Consider the following 22910-nt stretch of genomic DNA (forward strand, 5'->3'; position numbering starts at 1 on the left):
TACGTGTTTAACTTTTAAAGGAACTACCAAACCATGCTCCAAAGGGGAAGTCCCATTTTCTCCATCCAGCAGAAATGTATGGGAGTTCAGTTGCTCGGCGTCCTCGCTAGTAGCTGGTATGGTCGGTCTTTTCATTTTAGCCATTTTATTTTAGCTGTTCTACTGAGTGTATAGCGATATTTCATTGTGATTTTAATTTGCATTTCCCTAGCCATTAAGAATGGAACTACAATTTTGAGCATCTGGAAGAAAACTGAATCTATACAGGAGATCCGAAGATATATGAGAAAAAAAAAAAAAAAAAAAAAAAAACAGAAAAATGTGACATCAACGGTAGTCAACAGGAGACATTACTCAAAGAGAGAATGGTCAATAGGGTCAAATGATGCCAATTTGAGGATTGAAAATTATCTTTTGGATTTAGTGAAATGAAGGTTACTGGTGTCTTTATCAAAAGATGTTCCAGCAGCAACTGAATCCAGCTTCCAGCCTCTTTCCCGTTTTCAGAATGAGTCCCATTATGCTGCCACCTCTCCTCAGGGGTCTGAGTCCCAGCTCCGTCAGGCCCCTCCTCCAAGCTTCTGAGGTTAAAGCACCAGCTGGTACTTCTTTGACATGGTTTCAAGTTTCTAGGGGGTGTCAAGGGTTTGGTTTCCTGAGCAGCCAACTCTGAAATCCAGATGAGCATGCAAAAGCCTGATTAGGGAGTGGTCTCAGAATCATCACCCCTGGAAGGCAAAGGAAAGCAGCAGGGCTGGGCAAGGGAGAAGCTGGGCTCTGATGCAGTCTCAACCACAAGTTCAGCCCACCCACACAAGCAGGCCCATAGTTGGATGGCCCTTCAGTATTGTCCCTATTTGGGACAAAGAAGCTGAGCCTCCATACCCTACATGGACTAGTCATTTGATGTGACTTGCTTCAGGAGGGAGCTGAAAGGTATCTCTTCCAGTAGAGGGTAATTTCTGTAAAGGGCTGAAAGCTGAGGGCCATCATCCAGCAGCACCCCAAACAGCTTGTTCCCCTCAGTCTTGGAGGACCTGAGTGGCACACTACAGTGTCCACTACAGGGGATTTCTCCTTCAATTTTTTTTTGAGATGATGAGATGGAGTCTCATCTCACTCTGTCTTCAGGCTGGAGTGCAGTGGCATGATCTTGGCTGACTGCAACCTCTGCCTGCCAGGTTCAGGTGATTCTCCTGCCTCAGTCTCCTGAGTAGCTGAGATTACAGGAACACACCACCATGCCCAGCTAATTTTTTGTATTTTTGGTAGAGACAGGGTTTAATGTGTTAGCCAGGACGGTCTCAACCTCCTAACCTCGTGATCTGCCCACCTCAGCCTCCCAAAGTGCTGGGATTACAAGTATGAGCCACCGTGCCTGGCCTCTCCTTCAATCTTTTAGGTTATAATAACCCCAGCCTCTTCCCTTGGTTCTCCACCTAAGAATGGGAGCCACTTCCCGCAGTTACTACGTCTAAATTATACCAGAGCCTCCTCTGTGCTTTTTCCATTTTCCAAAACCTGATTAAGCAATTCCTTATGCTGAGTTCTCTAGTACTGTTCCTATTCTCCTAATTAAAACACCCCTTCACCTAGATGGCTCCAAAAATGTTAGGGAAGGTAGAAGTGAGAAACCCACACTCTTGACTGGATTTTGTGGCCTACTGACCAGGTCATGCATAATTAGGAAGGTCAATTTGGGAAGTATTAGGGTATGTCGTGCTGTCAGCTCACACATACTCCCAGAGTCATCTGCAAAGACCAATATTTCAGCACAGAAATCTGGAGCGTGTCCTGGGTGTATGCCCTGCAGGTAGGAATGTGCGCTCCTTCGAGCCCCAGTGTAATCCATTTACTGCATTTCTGATATATTAATGCACTAAATGGCTCCCTCGTGATCTGAAAACGTTAACACAGTCACAGCCTGAGTGCCTGACTTCACACAGAAATGACTCAGGCTCAGGGATAATTGGGCTGAAAAGCAGTATAACGGTATTACAGAGGCAAGAATGATTTGATGGTTTGCTTTTTTCTTTCCATGTCTCAGACTGCACCAAATCTGATTTTGGTAAGATCGAAATGCTAGAGACCAAGATTAGTACATCCTAAATAAACAGGTCTTGCCAATTAATCAAGTGCCCTCCACATCCATATGTAGTCATATCAGCTTCAGGAGTTGTGTCTGAACTATATATAATTCATTCCCTGGCTCTCATCACCAGCATAAAGAAGTAATCAGAATGCAGGCCCACTTCTGTTATTCAGAGCACATTTTATTAATACAGTAAGACCACAGTGCACCTTATTCATCTCACGGGGGGAGTTAGACCTGGTAGGCACCCCTCCTGTAGTACAGAATAACCTTGGTTACAGAGAGGAAGCAAAACACATCATTATTACCAAAATTCCTCACTAATGACAACGCTTACCCCCAAAAAATGCATTAAAGGCTTTAAATATACAAATCTAAAAATATGTTGTGACATTTAACATTGACTTAGTTTATTTTTTTAATATGCTTTAAAATATACTGAGTGTCTCTCCCTCTGATTTGCCAATTATGTGAAGAAGCCTCTTTCATTGTTTTTCCCTCAGACTTCTATCTTTTTCTGTCCTTGAGCAGAACTGGGGGCTGAACAGATTCCTAAGGTGGAGACTATGATACCTGCTCAGCAACCCTCTTGTGCTGGCTCCGGAAGTGGCCCTCACTGCTGGGGGACACCTGCTTCTGTCGTTTCACTGTATTGGTCTTGCCAGCCGTTTCGATCCAGGGGTGCTGAAGAACCTGATGAGCTGTGTAGCGCTTTTTGGGGTCTACCACCAGCAATCGGCTCACCAGATCTTTGGCAGCTGTCAGAATGAGAGAAGGGGAAAATGTGATGAATGCAGGTGGTTCTGAATTTTAATTCCCCACACATGCAATAAGAACATAGACATGCATGTCAGCACCAAGGCTGGCTGAAAGGCTCCTTCATATTCTAGAGCAGCACGGTCCAGCAGAAGACGGGAACACTATCTGCACTATCCACCTGCGGTTACTGAGCATTTGAAATCTGGCATGTGAAACTGAGGAAGTGAATATGTACATGATTTACTCTGAATTAATCTACATTTGCTTTTAAATACCCATGTGTGGCGGCGGGGAGGGAGCTACCACGTTGGACAGCACAGCGGAAGAGGATGTTCATTCATTTCTCTAGATTCGCGGGGCCAGGCCCCCTCTTAACATCCCTGGCACCAGAGCAAAGGAACAAATGGAGGCCACATGCTATACATCTACATACCTTAAGGTTCCAAATCCAGACTAACACTTGCTAAATAAAATATGTTCAAACTTCCCAAGTCAATAAATATGCCTTTACATTGACAAAATGGAAAAATGTGTAAAGAAACCTAAAAAGTAAATAGTACAAATTCAAAATTGATTTTATTTTCTGCCCAAGACTGTGACTGATTTTAGAGAAATGAGGTGACAGCTGGTAGGCCCAGCAGCAGGCAGAGAGCAGAAGAGATTTCCCCTGGCTTGCCGGCTCTCCCAGCCTGGCTCATTGAACCTGCTCTTCCAATCATTCAAGAAATATGCAAGAGGAAAACATCTACTTTTCTGTTGCTGTCCTTTGCCTTTATTGAAGCCAGCCTCTTACTAAAGACCTGCTGCTCACCCACCAATCACCCCTCCCCTACGCAGATGTCCAGCTTCTCCTGAGCACAGAGGGCCCAGATTCCTCTCCACCACCCAATTCCAGCTGGGAAAAGTCTGCCCACAAAATGCCCCAGCCCCACCACTGCCAGCATCACTCCTGCAAGGTCCTCAAATGACCTAGAGGCTGGAAGGCCAGATTTAAGTTGAGAATCCTCAGACCCTTTGTATGAGTGTGGACAACGAGACACCCCAGCCAATATGTCCAAGCCCTCTCTACCCTCCCCAGACAGCTGCTCCTGGGCCACTCTATGGCACGGTGAGAAGAGGCTGGAAAGGGGCCTCACAAACCTTGGACGTGGGCTTGGGCTATTTGGACAGGGAACTTAGGGGTCCTAAGGAAGTGATCTAGAAGAGGAGACCTGGACCCTGCGGGCACATCCCCTAGCCCCCATACTCTCCCCACTCTGTAGAGAAGGCTATGACTAGAGCAGGGTCCAGGACAGGGTCAGCCATGCCCAAATCTAAGGACAGTGCCACACAGGACTTTCCAAGATGCTTTTTAGTCCTTCAATTCCCAGTTGCCACTGCCTTGTCAGCTCAAGATCCTCATCTACTGTAATGAGCCTCCCTATCCCTACCTTATTTAAAGGGGGAAAAAAGTGAAGATTTTCCCTTCCCTCATCCTCCAATGCCAGTGAGGAATAGAGGCTAGGGATGGAGGCAGCCCAATAACTAAAATTAAACAGCATGTCTAAGGAAAATTGAAAAAAAATGTTACCACTCCTATTCTACTTATTTTTATTTCGAACCAGAGTTTCTGTCACCCAGGCTGAAGTGTGGTGGCATAATCATAGCTCACTACAGCCTCAGACTCCTGGGCTTAAGTGATCCCCCTGCTTCACCCTCCAGAGAAGCTGGGACCACACCTGGCTAATTTGTTTTACTTTTTGTGGTGGGTCCTCTACACATCCGACCTGAAAAACCCACCCCCTCCTCTCCTGCGTGAGGAAGCCCCAGATCTCACCATCAGAGATATTGTCCCAGTAAGGGGGGAGGAACTCAAAGTGGCCCAGCTGGATGATGTTAAAGAGCTCGTCCTGGTCCCTCTCAGGACTGCGGAAGGGGGGAAAGCCGCACAGCAGGATATAGAGGATCACGCCAGCAGCCCACATGTCCACCTCCAGTCCATAACCTGTGCAGACAGAGGCAGAGACACAAGCAAACCTGAGGCCAGGCAGGGTCAAAGCTGATGAAATAAATGAGGGAGTATTGTGGTTCTAAATGGATCTAAGTCACAGAGGATCCCAGCTCTCAGCAACCAAGAGCTACTTCCAAACACAGCTCCCTGCTGCTAACTCCTATACATAAGGAGTCTACACCATCATTACTCAAAGTGTGGTCCATGGACCACTGCCACTTTGCAATCCCTTATTACTGGCTTGTAATAAAATGAGCACGTAAATTGAAAGCAAGTGTTTGGAAATTCTTATAGCAATTTAACAAGACTGTGACATTCAGCTGCATGGTCGATGGGCACATCTCGTTGAACAGCCACACGTATCAGTCCAGGCATTGTCAAACACATGGTGACTCACATGTGACACGAGATGTGTTCTGGTCACATGCAGCAGGACCATGAGCCCACACTGTACTGGAAATTTTAAAACTTGGCCTTTCACCAGAGATAGTTAGAGAAGCCCCAGTCTACACTAGCAATCTCTGCTTCCTATATAACCATTGCCTTCGCTCTTGTTTAAAAAATATCATTTACTGGCTTTTTAAATGATTATTAAAAGACTGATGTTTACTAGCTATATCACCCACATGTGCACACACTGGTACAACACACACACACACACACACACACACACAGACATGTATATCTTTCTAAATAAAATTTTTATTTACTTTTCTAAATAAAATTAGGATCACATTGCACCTATACTCTCTTTTATTTACTTAATATTATATAATGGCATTTCCAACATAAGAATTTCCTATGAAAAATATAAAAAATATTTTTTACGAACACAATTTCTAATAACTATTAGTATCCCCTTTACATAATAAATCCCTATGTTGTAATTTAAGTTTATTCTACTTTTTTTACAACAATAAGGAACTTTCTGATAAGCATCATTATTGGTGCACATCTCTAATTATATTCTTAAAATAACTTTCCAGAAATGAACAAAGTAATATACAATAAAGTTTTTTGATACATACTACATAACTGTCCTCCCAGAACTTATCACAGCAATATATACATTTTCAAACACCTTCTAACTTTCTACAATTAGAAAAAGAAAACAGTTGACCGCTGTAATTCAGAAGTTAGATATTCATGATTAAGCCCCAGAGTAAGTTTGTCAAAACACAAATCAGCAGGAAAATATTAAGAGAATAAGTCACTAGTGACCCCTTTTGGCCTCTCCTCAGTTTGCAAACATCCCACTGCTGAGAGGGACTGATTTTGCTGGGCCTCATCAATCTCTGGAAATGTCCCTTGGCCTCTGTGACAATACACTTTCCAGATCCTCTCTGAGCTTCCCCACCCTGTCTCTACTGACCCCTCCTTCCTTCTCTCATCCCTGAGCTCTCGGCCTCCTCAAGAATCTGTCCTTGGCTCTCACTGGGGCATCACCAAAGAGCTCATTACCAACCAGCTCTGTGTTGAGGAGTCTCAAAGCCACGTGCTCAGCTCACAGATTCACCTCCTTGCCAAGTGGACAACTCCATTATCAATCCTGATATCTCTACAAAGTCAGTGTGTTCAAAACTAAACTCACCCCATCCCCCATCCCCCAAAAGAGCCATCCTTTCCAATACCCTGTTTTAGTCGGCACTACCACCAATATGTGGTTTTCCCAAGAGTTCATGTTGCCTATTTGTTTTCTTCTCTTCTCTTCTCCAGTTCATCAATGCCACACCAAGTCTAAACACCTCTACCCAGTCTTCTCATTTCTAGAGAATTTAAGCTCAACCTGCCCAACTGATACAGTTTGTATATCTGTCCCCTCCAAATCTCACTTTGAAATGTGATTCCCAGTGTTGGAGGTGGGGCCTGGTGGGAAGTGATTGGATGATTGGGATGGATCCTTCATGAATGGTTTAGTACCATCCCCTTGGTGACAAGTGAGTTCTCACTCAGGTAGTTCACTTAGGATCTGGTTGTTTAGAAATCTGGGACCTCCTCCCTCTCTCTCTCTTGCTCCCAGTCCCACCATGTAACATGCCAGTTACCTGTCACCTTCCACCATGAGTGTAAGCTTCCTAAAGCCCTTACCAGAAGCAGAGCAGATGGCTGCCACCATGCTTGTGAGCCTGCAGAACCCTGAGCCAATTAAACTTCTTTTCTTTATAAATTACCCAGCCTTCGTTATTTCTATGGCAACACAAAAACCTGACTAATACACCAACCAACTGTGTTTCTCTCTGGTCCATTGAGTCTAGTCTTCTCCATGTCTCTACCACCTGACCTCATGCATGTTATCATCTCCTCATCTTTTTTGTTCGTTTGTTTTGTTTTTGTTTTTTGACACAGAGTTTCACTCTTGTTGTCCAGGCTGGAGTGCAATGGCATGACCTTGGCTCACTGAAACCTCCACCTCCCAGGTTCAAGCAATTCTCCTGCCTCAGCCTCCCAAGTAGCTGGGATTACAGGCATGCACCACCACGTCCAGCTAACTTTTTTGTATTTTTGGTAGACAGGGGGGTTCTCACCATGTTGGCCAGGCTTGTTTCGAACTCCTGACCTCAGGTGATCTACCCTCTTCAGCCTCCCAAAGTTCTGGGCGTACAGGTGTGAGCCACCGCACCCATCCATCTCCTCATCTCAGTTGTCCTGATGCTTCTGCTGCTGGAAAACTATCCATCCCTTCTCCCTGTCACCAACCCTGCAATCTGACAAGAGTCTTCCTATATACCTATGGTGGGTAAACGGATTTCTCCTGGAGTGCCACAGTAGTCAAATAGTCATTCATATATTTAGAGCCATATCATAACTACTATTTCCTTTTCAAATGTTTTAGAAAGTATGTTACTAAAACAGTTCATTGGATCCTTGCATAATATACAAGTAGGTAGTAAATATTCATAGAGTTCAGGGGGGAAAATGGGATCCCCTTTTCCTTTACATGCTAGGTTGGTGAAGAAATTTTCAAATCAAGTACTATAAGGACTGCTTTAATTCTCTCCCATTAGAGATAGCCTTCGGTCAGTGGCCCTAACGGCCTGCTTGCTTGAGTTCCCCACCTGATTCTCCATCATCTTTCATCTCACTGTCCTGCCGAAACACATTAGACACACACACACACACACACACACACACACACACACACACACTGACCCACTCACTATAACAAGGGCATGCCTAATGAGGAGAAAGCTCTCATGCTTTGGTCAAGCCTACTTCAAATATTTTCATTAAGGTCCATATCCAAGCCTAAGTGTCAATTCTCTGAAATTTATTTCATATTGAAAACTAGTAAATATTAGAAATGAAACATTTGTTAGTAAAAGAGCTAGAGTCCCACAGATCGATGTGTAGCACTTACCTTTCTCAGAAAGAATTTCAGGAGCTACATAAGTCGGGGTCCCACACACAGTAAATATAGGTCTCACCACATGCTTTGCAAGTCCAAAATCAGCCAACTTCAAGGTAGTAGATTTGTCCTCATTTCGCTGAACCTATTAGAAACCAAAACCCCAAACCACCAAAATTGTGATTAGAACAAAGAAGGGATACTAATGAAACAACAGGCATGCACAGTCACGATAAGCAAATGATAAACTGCCGGGCGCGGTGGCTCAAGCCTGTAATCTCAGCACTTTGGGAGGCCGAGGCGGGTGGATCACGAGGTCGAGAGTTCGAGACCATCCTGGTCGACATGGTGAAACCCCGTCTCTACTAAAAATACAAAAAAAAAAATCATCTGGGCATGGTGGCGTGTGCCTGTAATCCCAGCTACTCAGGAGGCTGAGGCAGGAGAATTGCCTGAACCCAGGAGGCGGAGGTTGCGGTGAGCCGAGATCGCGCCATTGCACTCCAGCCTGGGTAACGAGAGCGAAACTCCGTCTCAAAAAAAAAAAAAAAAAAAAAGCAAATGATAAACCTATGTGAGCTTACAGCTTAACCCAACACCGACAAAGCTAACTTGACCTCAGTGACAAGTGCTCACATTCAACTAAAGAACCAGTGAGTTAAATTTACTATGCCATCCAATACGGTAGCACCATTGTCACAGTGGCTACTTAAATTTATCAATTAAAATTAAATTAAAAATTTAGCTTCTCAGCTGCATTAGGCACATTTCAACTGCTCAAAAGCCGCTTGTGGCTACAAATTGGGAAACACAGATAGGCACACGTCTATTGTCACAGAAAGGTCTATTAGATAGCATTGAGTTAGAACAAGGATCAAGGATACTTTGAGCACTGACTAGCTTTCATGAGCATTGGAAAATGATTTTGGGCAATGCAAAGGCTGGGCAGAAGGGAAAAAAAGGAAAAAACTGGGAATTAAAATGAAAAAGTTTGGGGCAGGAGTGAGGGGGAGATGGGGATGGTTAATTGGTACAAAAAGAATAGTTAGAACAAATAAAACCTATTATTTGAATATAAAATAGAGTGACTATAGTCAATGATAATTTAATTATACATTTTAAAATAACTAAAAGAGTATAATTGGATTATTTGTATTAGGTTGGTACAAAAGTAATCACACAAGGATAAATGCTAGAGGATGGATACCCCATTCTCCATGATGTAATGATTATACATTGCATGCCTGTATTAAAACATCTCAAGTATCCAAAAAGGTACGCACTTAGTATGTACCCTGATATGGTTTGGCTGTGTCCTGACCCAAATCTCATCTTGAATTGTAACTCCCACAATTCCCACATGTGTTGGGGGAATCCCAGTGAGAGGTAATTGATTCATGGAGCCAGGTCTTTCCCATGCTGTTCTCATGATAGTGAATAAGTCTCACGAGATCTCACAGTTTTAATAATGGGAGTTTGCCTGCACAAGCTCTCTCTCTTTGCCTGCTGCCATCCAGGTAAGATGTGACTTGCTCCTCCTTACCTTCCACCATGATTGTGGGAAGGCCTCCCCAGCCATGTGGAACCGTAAGTCCCTTAGACCTCTTTTTCTTCCCAGTCTCAGGCATGTCTTTATCAGCAGCATGAAAACAGACTGATACAATATATCAGTTCCAGTAGAGTGGGGTGTTGCTGAAAAGATACCCAAAAATGTGGAAGCAACTTTGGAACTGGCTAACAGGCAAAGAATGGAACAGTTTGGAGGGCTCAGAAGACAGAAAAATGTGGGAAAGTATGTAACTTCCTAGAGTCTTGTTGAATGGCTTTGCCCAAAATGCTGATAGCCGTATGGACAATAAAGTCCAGACTGAGGTAGTTTCAGATGGAAATGAGGAACTTGTTGGGAACTGACGCAAAAGTGGCTCTTGTTACATTTTAGCAAAGCAACTGGTGGCATTTTGCCCCTGCCCTAGAGATTTATGAAAATTTGAACTTGAGAGAGATGATTTAGGGTATCTGGCAGAAGAAATTTCTAAGCAGTAAAGAATTCAAGAGGTGACTTGGGTGCTGTTAAAAGCATTCAAGTTTTATAAAGGAAAACAGTATAAAAGTTTGGAAACTTTGCAGCCTGACAATGTGATAGAAAAGAAAATCCCATTTTCTGACAGTAAATTAAAGCTGGCTGCAGAAATTTGCATAAGTAACAAGGACCTAAAGTTAATTCCCAAGACAATGGGGAAAATGTCTCCAGGACATGCCAGAGGTCTTCATGGCAGCCCATCCTATCACAGGCCCAGAGACCTACAAGGAAAAAGTGGTTTTCTGGGCTGGGCCCAGGATCCCCATGCTGTGTGCAGTCTAGGGACTTGGTTCCCTGCATCCCAGCCACTCCAGCAATGGCTGAAAGGGACAAACATAAAGCTCAGGTTGTGACTTCAGAGGATGCAAGCCTTGGCAGCTTCCACGGGGTGTTAAGCCTGCCAGTGCACAGAAGTCAAGAACTGGGGTTTGGGAACCTCCACCTAGATTTCAGAGGATGTATGGAAAAGCCTGGAGTCCAGGCAAAAGTTTGCTGCAGGGGCAGGGCTCTTATGCAGACCTTCTGCTAGGGCAGTGCAGAAGGGAAGTGTGGGGTCGGATCCCCCACACAAAGTCCCTACTAGGGCACCACCTAGTGGAGCTGTGAGAAGAGGGCCACTGTCCTTCAGACCCCAGAATGGTAGACCCACTGACAGCTTGCACCATGTGCCTGCAAAAGCCACAGATTCTCAATGCCAGCCTGTGAAAGCAGCCAGAAGAGAGGCTGGACCCTGCAAAACCACAGGATCAGAGCTGCCCAAGACCATGGGAACTCACCTCTCACATCAGCGTGACCTGGATGTGAAACCTGGAGTCAAAGGAGATCATTTTGGAGCTTTAAGATTTCACTGCCCCACTGGATTTCAGACTTGCAAGGGGCCTGTAGCCCCTTTGTTTTGGCCAATTTCTCCCAGTTGAAATGGCTGTATTTACCCAATACCTGTACCCTGATTGTATCTAGGAAGTAACTAACTTGCTTTTGATTCTACAGGCTCATAGGCAGAAGGGACTTTCCTCGTCTTGGATGAGACTTTGTACTGTGGACCCTTAAGCTAATGCTGAAATGAGTTCAGACTTTGGGGGACTGTTGAGAAGGTACGATTGGCTTTGAAATGTGAGGACACGAGATTTGGGAGGGGCCAGGGCAGAATGATATAGTTTGGCTGTATCCCCACCTAAATCTCATCTTGAATTGTAATACCCACAGTTCCCACATGTTGTGGGAGGAACCCAGCAGGAGGTAATTGAATCATGGAGGCAGGTCTTTCCTGTGCTGTTCTTAATGATAGTCAATCATTCTCACGAGATCTGATGGTTTTAAAAACGGGAGTTTCCCTGCACAAGTTCTCTCTTTGCCTGCTGCCATCCATGTAAGATGTGACTTGCTCCTCCTTGCCTTCCACCATGATTGTGGGAAGTCCTCCCCAACCATGTGAAACTGTAAGTCCATTAAACTTCTTTTTCTTCTCAGTCTCGGGTATGTCTTTATCAGAAGCATGAGGATGGACTAATACATACCCACAAAAATTAAAAATAAAAAAAAAAGAAGACGACGACCAATAAGCAGAGGAGAGATGTTAAATACAGGTCCTCATTGGGAGGGGTGGGGGATTAAGAATCAAACAGGCCAGGAGTCTTTGAATAATTCCAACTCCAAGACCTGCAGCTGGATGGTCTTGGACAAATTTCTGTGTTCATCTGAGCCTCTGTTTTCTCATTTGTTTAAAAAAAAAATGGGGCTGAGGCAAGTTGCAGTGGCTCACACCTGTAATCCCAGCTCTTTGGGAGGCCAAGGTGGGAGGCTCTCTTGAGGCCAGGAGTTCAAGACCAGCCTGGGCAACACGGGGAGACCCTGTCTCTACAAATAGTAAAAATATTAGCCAGGCATGGTAGTGCATGCCTGTGGTCCCAGCTACTCAGGAGGCTGAGGTAAAAGGATCACTTGAGCCTTGGAAGTCGAGGCTGAAATGTGCCATGATTGCACCACTGCACTCCAAACTGAGCAAGAGAGCAAGATCCTGTCTCAAAATAAAAGAGGGGAGAATGGGACTGGCAAATATGCTTATGTCAGGAGTTTCATTCGATGTATATAATCTGCCTAGCAAAGTATTAGCTCTTAGTCCCAGTTTGCATTGGACTTTCACCAGGTTTTAGAAAAGGATAGAATTGGTCAATTTTTAAAATAGAAAAAAAGGCACAGTCACCTTCACTCTGAATGAATACAGAATCTCAAATGCTCCCTCATTTTCCTCCCTCGAAACGTATCCCACCTAAGTCTCATTCCTTCAAACAAGCCCAGGTGACTGGCTTTCTCATCTCTGGTAAGCCAATTCCCATTGCCAAATTGTTATGTCCTGTCCTCCTTCCCCAACAAAAGATTTGATATGAGATTATGATTGTTGGAAAAAGTTGGATCTTAACCTAATCTCAAGAGGTAAGTGTGGCAAGTATTTAGGTCACTATGCTAGAAAAAATAAAACTAAAGTTATGTGTTATATTTCACATGAAAAAAAAAAAAAAACGAGGGCACAAACCCAGCATATCTCACAGCAAGTAAAAGATGTGTTGGTGCCCCCTGCCATGGAAGAAATTTTCCAGTTTGAGGGAAGGTTCAATAATCAGATGCAACTCAATAATCCAGCCTCCTTCCAAACTAGCCGGCACCCACACATGCAAGATCCAAGGGTAATTGCCCTGTTTCTCATGGTTGAAGCTGACTGCTCAGACCAAAGGTAAAGTAAGCAGTTAATTAGACCACTGTGTGAAAACTTACTAGAATAAACCTGGGAATCTTATCCAACCAAGAGACTCATTAGTGCCACCACAGCTGTAGAAGAAATCAATCTGTCCACAGGCACACACCCTCATATCTCTCCTGGAACTGGGACAAAGGCTCCCCATGCTCCTACCAGTGCCTGGACACGTGGACAGTGGGGGAAACTCTGCCTCTCCCTGGGACCCATCACAGCCATGGGCAACACCTAGAATGGCAGGGTGGAGCCGCCTTTCCCCTGTCTCTCCAGACCAGAATAAATTCTCCACACTTGCTCCGGTTTCTGCCAGTGAGCTTACATCTCCATAAGCAGCATGTGTCTTAATTACTGAGCCTGAGTCACCACCAGACAATCTAATCAATGTCTCCATAATTAACCTCAACAAATGGAAAATCATAAATTTAGAAGTAAAATGAAATTCCACTCAGTCTGCATATAGAAACTGACATAGCCCAAAGGGGACAACAGGGTAATTACCAGAATAATTTAGGCTAGAAAATCTAGTTTAGAAGGGAAGGAAAACAAAATAATGTGATATCTAGAATGACCAGATGGACCATATACATTAATCATATTCCCTGGTGAGTGCTGAAAAAATATGTCTCTCACAAATATTTATAAATTAGCAGCATTAAAAGCATTTGGCTGACTGGCCAGGTACAGTGGCTCATGTAATCCCAGTACTTTGGGAGGCTTAGGCGGGTGGATCACTTGAGGTCAGGAGTTTGAGACCAACCTGGCCAACATGGTGAAACCCCATCTCTACTAAAAATACACACACAAAAAAAAAAATTAGCTGGGCATAGTGGCAGGCACCTGTAATCCCAGCTACTCAGGAGGCTGAGGCAAGAGAATCACTTGAATCCTGGAGATGGAGGTTGCAGTGAGCTGAGATGGAACCACTCACTCCAGCCTGGATGACAGAGTGAAGGTCCATCTTAAAAATAAGCTAATTAAATAAAACATTTGGCTGACTTAGTACACCAAAGTAAGAAGTGTGTTCCTACTCAAAATAAGTGAAAGAAACATTACCTTCCTCATGGAAACCCCCAATTCCAAAACCTGCCTCAACTGAGCTTGTAGCAGATCAAATGTTTTGGAAACTTGTACTTTCTTTGAAAATTTATCACATTAACTATCCAGATACTGAAGGATATATTTTCAAAATGCCAAATCTGTTTTTAGAGTATTATACAGACCCATCTGAGATACACTATGCCTCTTCTCGCTTCTTCATGGTCTAGCTTTTCTCTTCCAGTCTCAGGATCATGCCCTGAGCATCAACGACTACATAAGCAGAACTGGGGGCAGTTAAGATCAGTGGTGCCATTTGTCCCTTCCAGAAAGGGGCCCCAGATGGCCTGATGTTTTCAATTCTTCTGCCTCCAGTTTCTGCTGTCACGAGTTATTTGATATTCTCCAGTGTTATCATTTATTTCCCCTACCTAAGCAGCTTAATTACATTTAAGGTCACACACTCTCTGCAAGGTTTTTGGCTTATTTTTGCAACAAGCACCTCACATATTTGGCTTCAGAATAGTTCCTATGTTAAACCTTGAAATCAAATGAGTGATGTTATCCTGGAATAATTCTTCCTCCCAGAATCTGTAGGACTTCTGATACGATCAAACCCAAACCTCCACCCAAACAGAAAACGTGTCTCAAACATCCTCCCACCAGACTATCGTTCATGTCTGAATGAAATCTCAAAATGGAAAAGACTCCACAACTCTACGCAGCAGTCCATCCCATTTATGGCAAGCTTAGCTTGTGAGGAGATTCACCCCTATGTTGATTCAGAATTCCTTTCCCACTCCTGCTTTCTAAATCTGCCTTCTCCAGTGATGCTGAATAAGAACACGTCCCTCCAAAGATGGGAAACAAGTGCCACGATCCTCAGTTCACCTCTGGCTTCTCCAAGCTAGCATCTGTGATGATTAATTTGAGATGCAAACTTGACGGGATTAAGGAATACCTAATACTGGTAAAGCATCGTGGGGGTGGGGTCTGTTAGGTGTTTCCAGAGGAGATTGGCCTGTGAATCCAGGTGGACCAAGCGCAGAAGCTCTGCCCTCAATATGGATGAGCAGCATCCAGTCGGCTGGGGGCTTGGATAGAACAAAAGCAGGGGAAAGGCAATTGGTCTCTCTCTCTCTCCCTCTCTGTCTCCCCCTTTCTCCCCTTTCCTCCTTGGACATTAGAACTGCAGGCTCTCCAGCCTTTTGGCTCCAAGACTTATACCAGTAACCCCTGGGTTCTCCGGCCTTTGGACTTGGACTGAGCCATGCTACCGGTATCCCAGGGTCTCCAGTTTGCAGACAGCCAGTCATGGGACTTCCCAGTATCCACAATCATGTGAGCCAAGTCCCCGAATAAATCCCCTTTCATACATCTCTATAAACATATATCCCATTGGTTCTGTCTCTCTAAAGAACTCTGGCTGATATGGCAACCGAGGATCCTCTGGTGAATCCTTACAGGACCTGGTCTCCTGGTCACCCTCCCTCACTCGTCCCTATTCTGAGTGCAGCCCCTGGACCCTGGACCAGCACCCTCAGCACTTCCTGTGAGCTTGTTAGAGCTCTCAGCTGCCCCAGAGCCCTTGAACCAGAATCTGCATTTCCTCTTGACCTCAGAGAGATCTGTGTGCACAGTAAAGTTCTGGATGGCCCCATGTCATCCATGCCTCTCTTGACCAAGAATGCTCAGCACCAAATGCCACACACCATGTGTGATTTGATCAGAGTGGAGGACCTCAGGACTCGCAGCTGACCAGGCACTGGGTGGCCATCAAGGCAGCCGAAGACTCCATCAAATGACCCACTTCAACGTCCCTGCCTCAGAAAACCTCTTGGGGCTTTTGCAGAGCCCCCTTTGCACACATCTCACTTTGCCCTTACCCCACATCTCCCTGTATCTATTCTGCAGCCTAGTTAAACTCGCTGCTCTGGGCCATTTTCCTGCTGGGGCTCAGTTTCAGTTATTCTCTAACTGAAAGGGTGTTTAAGAGATTATTTTACACGGCACTGTAAGGACTGTTATCTGCCTGCACCTATCACCCCCTTTTCCAGCCACACCAAAGTGTCATGCTTGAAATCCAGATGGTTAGTATGTAAATGTTATTTACATATGCATTTAGATAACATCTGGGTCATCTCAAAGCTTCAAGAAGAATCTTTATTTTTCTGAACAATTAACTCTGCTCTCTTGCCTTCAATGTTTTCAATGTCATCTTGCAATTTTCATCTCTGAGCAGTAGATGGCAGCAGAGTACAGACCAAACAACAACTGGCTCGGTTAAGAAGAATTAAGACATAGATAAAGCTTATTGTTGCCACCCTCTTACTTGATCCTTCATAATCTCTCGTACTTTTTCCCTCCAAGGTCCATTTTCAACTGTCTGTGAAGAATGAAATGATCTTAGAAACCAATTCACATTAAAATGCCAATATCTAAAATCTGTTTATATTTCAACAGCAAAATATACCATAATACAGGCTGGGTGCTGTGGCTCAGACCTGTAATCCCAGCACTTTGGAAGGCCAAGGCAGGTGGATCACTTGAGTCCAGGAGTTTGAGAACAGCCTAGGCAACATGACGAAACTTCATCTCTACAAAACATCAGCTAGGCTGGTGGCTCACACCTGTGGTTCCAGCTACTTGGGAGGCTAAGGTGGGAGGAGTCTGAAAGGCAGAGGTTGCAGTGAGCAGAGATAATACCACTGCACTCCAGCCTGGGCGACAGAGTGAGACTGTCTCAAAATATATGTACAAATACCATAAATACACACAAACACACACACACACACACACACACACACACACACACACACACAAACTATAATACAAAAGTATGACTTTGTCCTCACTGAGGACAACATCTTTTCTAGGACTTGTCACATGGCATGCTCACAACATGCTTTTGGTGTCTGTTTACTGCATCCACTTATTTCTACTTAATTAAAATATCATATTCATTCAACAGATATTCACAGACCTACCATCTGTCAGGCAGTGTTCTCAATATTAGGAATGAATTAGTGAATGAAACAGATAAAGTTCCTTTTCTTACAAAGCCTCCTTTATATTAATAAACAATATTCAAATAAATATGTAATGTCAGGTACTGATAAGTGTTATGAAAAAATAAAAGTGGGATAAAGGCTGCGTTGTCTAATATAGTATCCACTAAGTACACATGGCTATTGATTTTCACATGAAACTTAAAATTCAGTTCCTCAGACAGGAGGAAATGCCCATGTGGCTAGTGGCTACCCTATTGCGCTGGGCAGATAAAGGATATCTCCATCATCACAGAAAATTCTTTATTATTATTATTATTATTATTATTATTTAAGTTCTGGGGTACATGTGCAGAACTTGCAAGATTGTTACATAGGTATACACATGCCATGGTGGTTTGCTGCCTCCATCCCCCATCACCTACATTAGGTATTTCTCCCAATGTTATCCCTCCCCCATCTCCCCACCCCGCTATCCCTCCCCTAACCCTCTAACCCCCAACAGGCCCCAGGGTGTGATGTTCCCCTCCCTGTGTCCATGTGTTCTCATTGTTCAACACCCACCTATGAGTGAGAATATGTGGTGTTCGGTTTCTGTTCTTGTGTCAGTGTGCTAGGAATGATGGTTTCCAGATTCATTCACGTCCCTACAAAGGACATGGATTCATCCTTTTTATGGCTATATAGTATTCCATGGTATATATGTGCCACATTTTCCCTGTCTAGTCTATCATCAATGAGCATTTGGGTTGGTTCCAGGTCTTTGCTATGATGCACTGTCTTTCCAACCAGGTGTCTGGTCAAAGGTGGCCAGTCCAGCTGATGAAGGAATGGACTTTGGACCGTAGGTGTTTCCTAAAATTGACAGCCTCGTATTTCACAGCACACTTTATGTCATCCAATCAGATGATCATCTCAAATTCAAGATGCTAGAAACTGATTTCACCTCGACCCTGCTTCTCTCTCAGTTCCCCAAACCAGAGACTGGCTCCATCATCACATAAAGATTCTGTCATATCTCCCAAGTTTAAGAAAACACAACCTGCATTTTCTCTACATCCCTCTTCAGCTACTGTCCCACTTCTATTATCTCCTTCACACACACACACACACACACACACACACACACTACCCCCTTGAAAGAGGTGTCTATACGCACTGTCTACAGTATTCCACCTTCCATTCCGTCCTGAACTCAGTCAGACTCTCAGCCCCATAGCTGCAAAGAAACTACCCTTCTCCATTAGAAAAAGGGGCCACAACTGATCCAGCTCCAGGTCAGAAACATGTCACCCTTGAGTCCTCTCTTTCCTCATCCACCACATTCAATCCACTCACAAGTCTTGTCTTTATCCTCAGGATGACCACTTTTCCCCATCTCTACTGCAGTCCCCAAGACCAAGCCACCATCATCTCTTGCTGGGACCATGGCAGCGGACTCCTCACCCCTCTTCTCCCCGCCTCGCATAACCCCCAACCCATGGGACTTCCACAAGAAGATGAACCATAACCTGAGGGTTTCTGTTGCAATTAGACAACTGGACCTTAGATCTCAGAAAGCTGAAGAGGTTTACTGAGCTGTTTCCTCAGCTTAAGAGCATTTTCAAAATGCCCTTGAAGAGCTTTAAGAAACTTAATCTTAGATCCTCAAATGGCCCACAAGAATATACTCTCTTAGAGAAGTGATAACACACATGAACACAGCGGGTAAGAGGGTGAAAGGAAGGTACTGTTATATTCCTTTACCAAATGACCTGACCTTCAGGCCTCCTTGATGATGAAATGAGGTCACAGTTTTAGAAGATATCCACCAAGTTGATAAATAGGAGTCATGCTTTAAAATTGTCTTTGTTGTTGATAATTTACTGCAGACAGTAAATTATTAGACACCTATCCTTTTAGGTGGATGTTTCAAAAAGAACTTACAGAGGAAAGAAAACCTCGATCTTCAAGATGACTCAGTGTCTAGAATTTAGAAGACTGAGAAGCTTCCTGGAACCTTTGCCTATGTCACCAAACCCTGGACAATATGTAAGTTCACCGAGTGTACAGATACAATTATTGTCCTGGAAATTGCTGAAATGTATACTAAGAGCCTTTCTTACCAATGTATAAACCTACAGTCATAACTGCAGTGATTTCTGACAAGAATATGCCCTGCCTGCAATTCTCTAGAGGAGTTCAATCTCTTATATAACGGCATTCTCTGTGACTTGATCAAAACTGGCCAATGACCTAAAGGCTTGTATCACTGCACTTTTTCTTTGGTAATTTCATGTTATTGCTGAATTTCACATTATTTTATTAAGTAGAGCTTAAGTATACTTCATAGTTGTTACCAATTTTTTAAATCAATATGATTGGGGTATCAATGCATTCATGAATACTTGGACTATTAATGAGAAGATATGAATACTTCTGTCTTGGAAACTAAGGGAAAGGAGATTGAAATTGAAGCTGGTAGCATAGAATATTGCTGATTGAGGAGAATTATGCATTGGAGAACCAGTGACTACCATAGCAATATGGTATGTGAGTCCTTCTCGTATATCAAAGTAGAAAGGAAAAAGAACTTACAGAATTCAGACCAACAAAATGATGGAACAGGTTTACTGTAGAGAGAGAATGAGCAGGAATTGTGGCAGGCTACTTTTTATCCTTCTAGACCAGGCATCCCCAAACTTTTTACACAAGGGGCCAGTTCACTGTCCCTCAGACCATTGGAGGGCCACCACATACTGTGCTCCTCTCACTGACCACCAGTGAAAGAGGTGCCCCTTCCTGAAGTGCGGCGGGGGGCCGGATAAATGGCCTCAGGGGGCCACATGCAGCCCACGGGCCGTAGTTTGGGGACGCCTGTTCTAGACTTTCCCTGCCACCCTTGGGGACACCAGTCACTGCCCTGCCCTAGTCATATTTGCCAGTAAATAGACAGACAAGCCTGTTCCTTCCTAGAACCATCAGGAAGCCAGAAAGAGGGTACAACCTTTGTCCTTGACCAAGCTGAGACCTGTCCCCACCATCCCCACCACGATCGTTCCTGGATTTCGGGGGGTCTCTGCTCCTAGCACTCCAGAGCCATAGCAGCTAGGCCGGGGGCAGTAGGGGAATTGGAGACATCAGCACCCTACATGCCAGTGGAGATGCAGCAGCCTCCCCACCCTGCTCATTCTTTTCCACTCTGTTTCCAGTGCAAGAATGCATCCTTCTCTTCCCTGTATTCTGGAAGAAATTTTCTCAAATGACCATGCTCAATGCTCATGTCTGACACCTCCTCAGTCTCTTCCCCCACCCCACTCACCCAGCTTTCTTTGATGAATATAATCTCTCAGCCATCAGGTATAATAAATAACCTGGCATGTGCCCTTCCACCCTATATGAGCTGGTCTAACCATCATCATCACTTCTCCAGCTTCTGTTTACCCTCCAAGAAGCACACACGGGCAGAAGCAGCAGTTAACACTGGTATTTCTGCAAGCTAGAAATTCTTGTAATTAAAACTTCTTTTGCAAGATCTCAGGAGTCTAAATAACCGTAAGGGAAGAAGAGCACCATCATGTTATCGGGAAATGTGATCAATAGAAATAGATAAAATCAGTAACATAGGCCTAAAATTTTACTCCAGGGCCCAACTATCAGATATAAATATATCTGTTGATTAAAACATGATAAGCTTACTATCTATATTCATTAGTAGCTTTCAGCACATACAGATAGTCTCTAAAAGCAGCAACACTTACAATCAGTCGTGTGATCAAAGTTAGTTCTGACATAATCACTTCCCAAAGCTTAGCAAAACAGGTCTTAATAGACTCAACAGCCATCCATTAAAGGAAGAAATAATTAGTTCGACAATATAAAGCTCAACACTAGTGCAAAACACGAAATTAAAGGCAACTGAAGAACACTAACTTATGGACAGTAGTCACCAATGTGATATTTATTAATATTTTAAATCTTAGAAGGCCAAACAGATTTGCAATGTAATTACATCAGCAACTTGCTAAAGCCAGCCAATGAGTCAACTGTCAAACCAACATTATCTCTATCTCTGTCTGAAAAACCAGAAAGCACTGACATCAGATAGCATTTAGACTTCTGACATAACAATATGTTGAAATTTACTCACCCAGAAAAAGGATAAACATGTTTTATAAATGTGACAGGCTGTCCATTTTGATAAATGCAAGCTGACAAATTATCCACAGGAGAACAAGCATATTAACCTATTTCACATAAGGTGGCTCAAATACGTAGCCTTCTACAGTTTCTGAAGAAGCCATACCACCACCAAAAAAAAAAAAAAAAGTTTTTATTTGAAAAATATATATATGATCTTTCTTCAAAATCAGAAAAAAGAAAGGGTCTACATATCAATTGGGATCAATTCCAATAAACAAAAACTCATGCATTTAGACTGAAAAAATTATAGCCACTCTATAGTTTTGCCTTCTCTCTCTCTCTCTCTCTCTCTCTCTCTCTCTCTCTCTCTCTCTGTCTCTGTCACACACACACACACACACACACACACACACACACACACTTCCATTGCCCCAGAGCACTAAACATATTAGCTTGTCCATACTAAACACATTCCTTGCTGTTTTCCTACTTCCTCAAACCATCCTCCATGCGATGGTAAACAGTGCTGACTTTCTCCATCTCAAAAATAGCTGGTAAATCCCTTCACAAAAGTAAGTGAGAGCGTCTATTACCCAAGAGTTGGGTTGACTCAACCGACTGGTTTCAGGATCTTGTTAGAAAATGCAAACTAAGCTAATTGTCTCCAAAAGAAAATGATCTCATGCCACATAGCTGAGAACTTGTGTGACTGTTACAATGCTATAGTAGGCACATGCCTGAAATGTGCAGCTCATGGGACCTCCCAAGGCCTCTAAAGGGATGTCTCCTGCTTAGACAATTCAGTGAAAGAAGCAGAGTTGTTGAAGAACACTGTTCTGCTGCAATTCCAAAGTCTCCGTAATAAAGACCGTACAGTACATTCCACATGGAAGACATCCGGGCTCAGAACTAAAAGACAGGAAGAATCAAAAAGCAAGTAAAAAAAAAGGACAAGGACATCCAGCTAATGCAAAAATGAAATTGTTCTAAGAGAGTTATTTGACGGTAATTCAGACCACTTAGCCAACCAGCCAAATTGCTTCTGTAATTATATGAAATAGGACAAAAACAAGGTTGCTCGACTTAGTGGTCAAGGTAGACCTCATTTCACCAGATAATTAGGTATTTCACCTGCTTGTAAGAGCAGTTTATAGACAGGCAAATGTACTGGGATGGTGTTTCCAGGCTGGGTCTGCAGCCATGGAAAGGAAGGGAAAGGGCTAAATCCCTTCGCCCACCCTCCCAGTGCCCTGCAAAGTATGGCTCATCAAAATCACTGTGTCCATTCACTATTGCTTTATCTGCAGCAACGTGACTTTGAATGCTTACTCATGTTCTTCACCTTGATATCAGGGTTGTTTTTAATGTAATAAGAGTGGTAGTTGCTGCCACTGATGGAGTTCTTGCTGCTTCCCAGGCAGCATGGTATGGCCTTTGGGCATTCATACAACCAATATGTATTAAATGTCGACCACGTGGCAGACTGTTCTAGGTTTGGGAGTACAGTCTGAATAAAACAAAGTCCATGCTGTCATGGAACTTTCTTTCCAGTAAGAGGAGAAAGACAGAAAAGTAAATATCGCCTCTATCAAGTGGTAACTGGAGCTATAAAGAAGAAAGTGGGTGAAAGTGGCAGAGGGTGACGGTGTCATCCTGACAAAGACCTCCTGACACACACTTGTAGTCAAACACATTAAGCTTACTGACTCATTCCAATAAGGGAGAA

General features: G+C 43.7%; 1 protein-coding gene across 1 annotated transcript in view; it reads right to left on the bottom strand.

The window, feature by feature from the left end:
* Nucleotides 1-2252: 2252 nt before the first annotated feature.
* Nucleotides 2253-22910, bottom strand: part of DCLK3 (doublecortin like kinase 3) — a 48243-nt gene continuing 27585 nt past the window's right edge. The window contains exons 3-5 of the mRNA XM_039461984.2: nt 8200-8332; nt 4668-4835; nt 2253-2850 (exon numbers count right to left, since the gene is read on the bottom strand). Coding sequence (XP_039317918.2) covers nt 2657-2850; nt 4668-4835; nt 8200-8332 — 495 coding nt within the window. The 3' untranslated portion in view covers nt 2253-2656. The remainder of the gene's footprint in view (nt 2851-4667; nt 4836-8199; nt 8333-22910) is intronic.

The sequence above is a fragment of the Saimiri boliviensis genome, chromosome 9, assembly GCF_048565385.1.
Source record: "Saimiri boliviensis isolate mSaiBol1 chromosome 9, mSaiBol1.pri, whole genome shotgun sequence".
NCBI classification, from domain to species: domain Eukaryota; kingdom Metazoa; phylum Chordata; class Mammalia; order Primates; family Cebidae; genus Saimiri; species Saimiri boliviensis.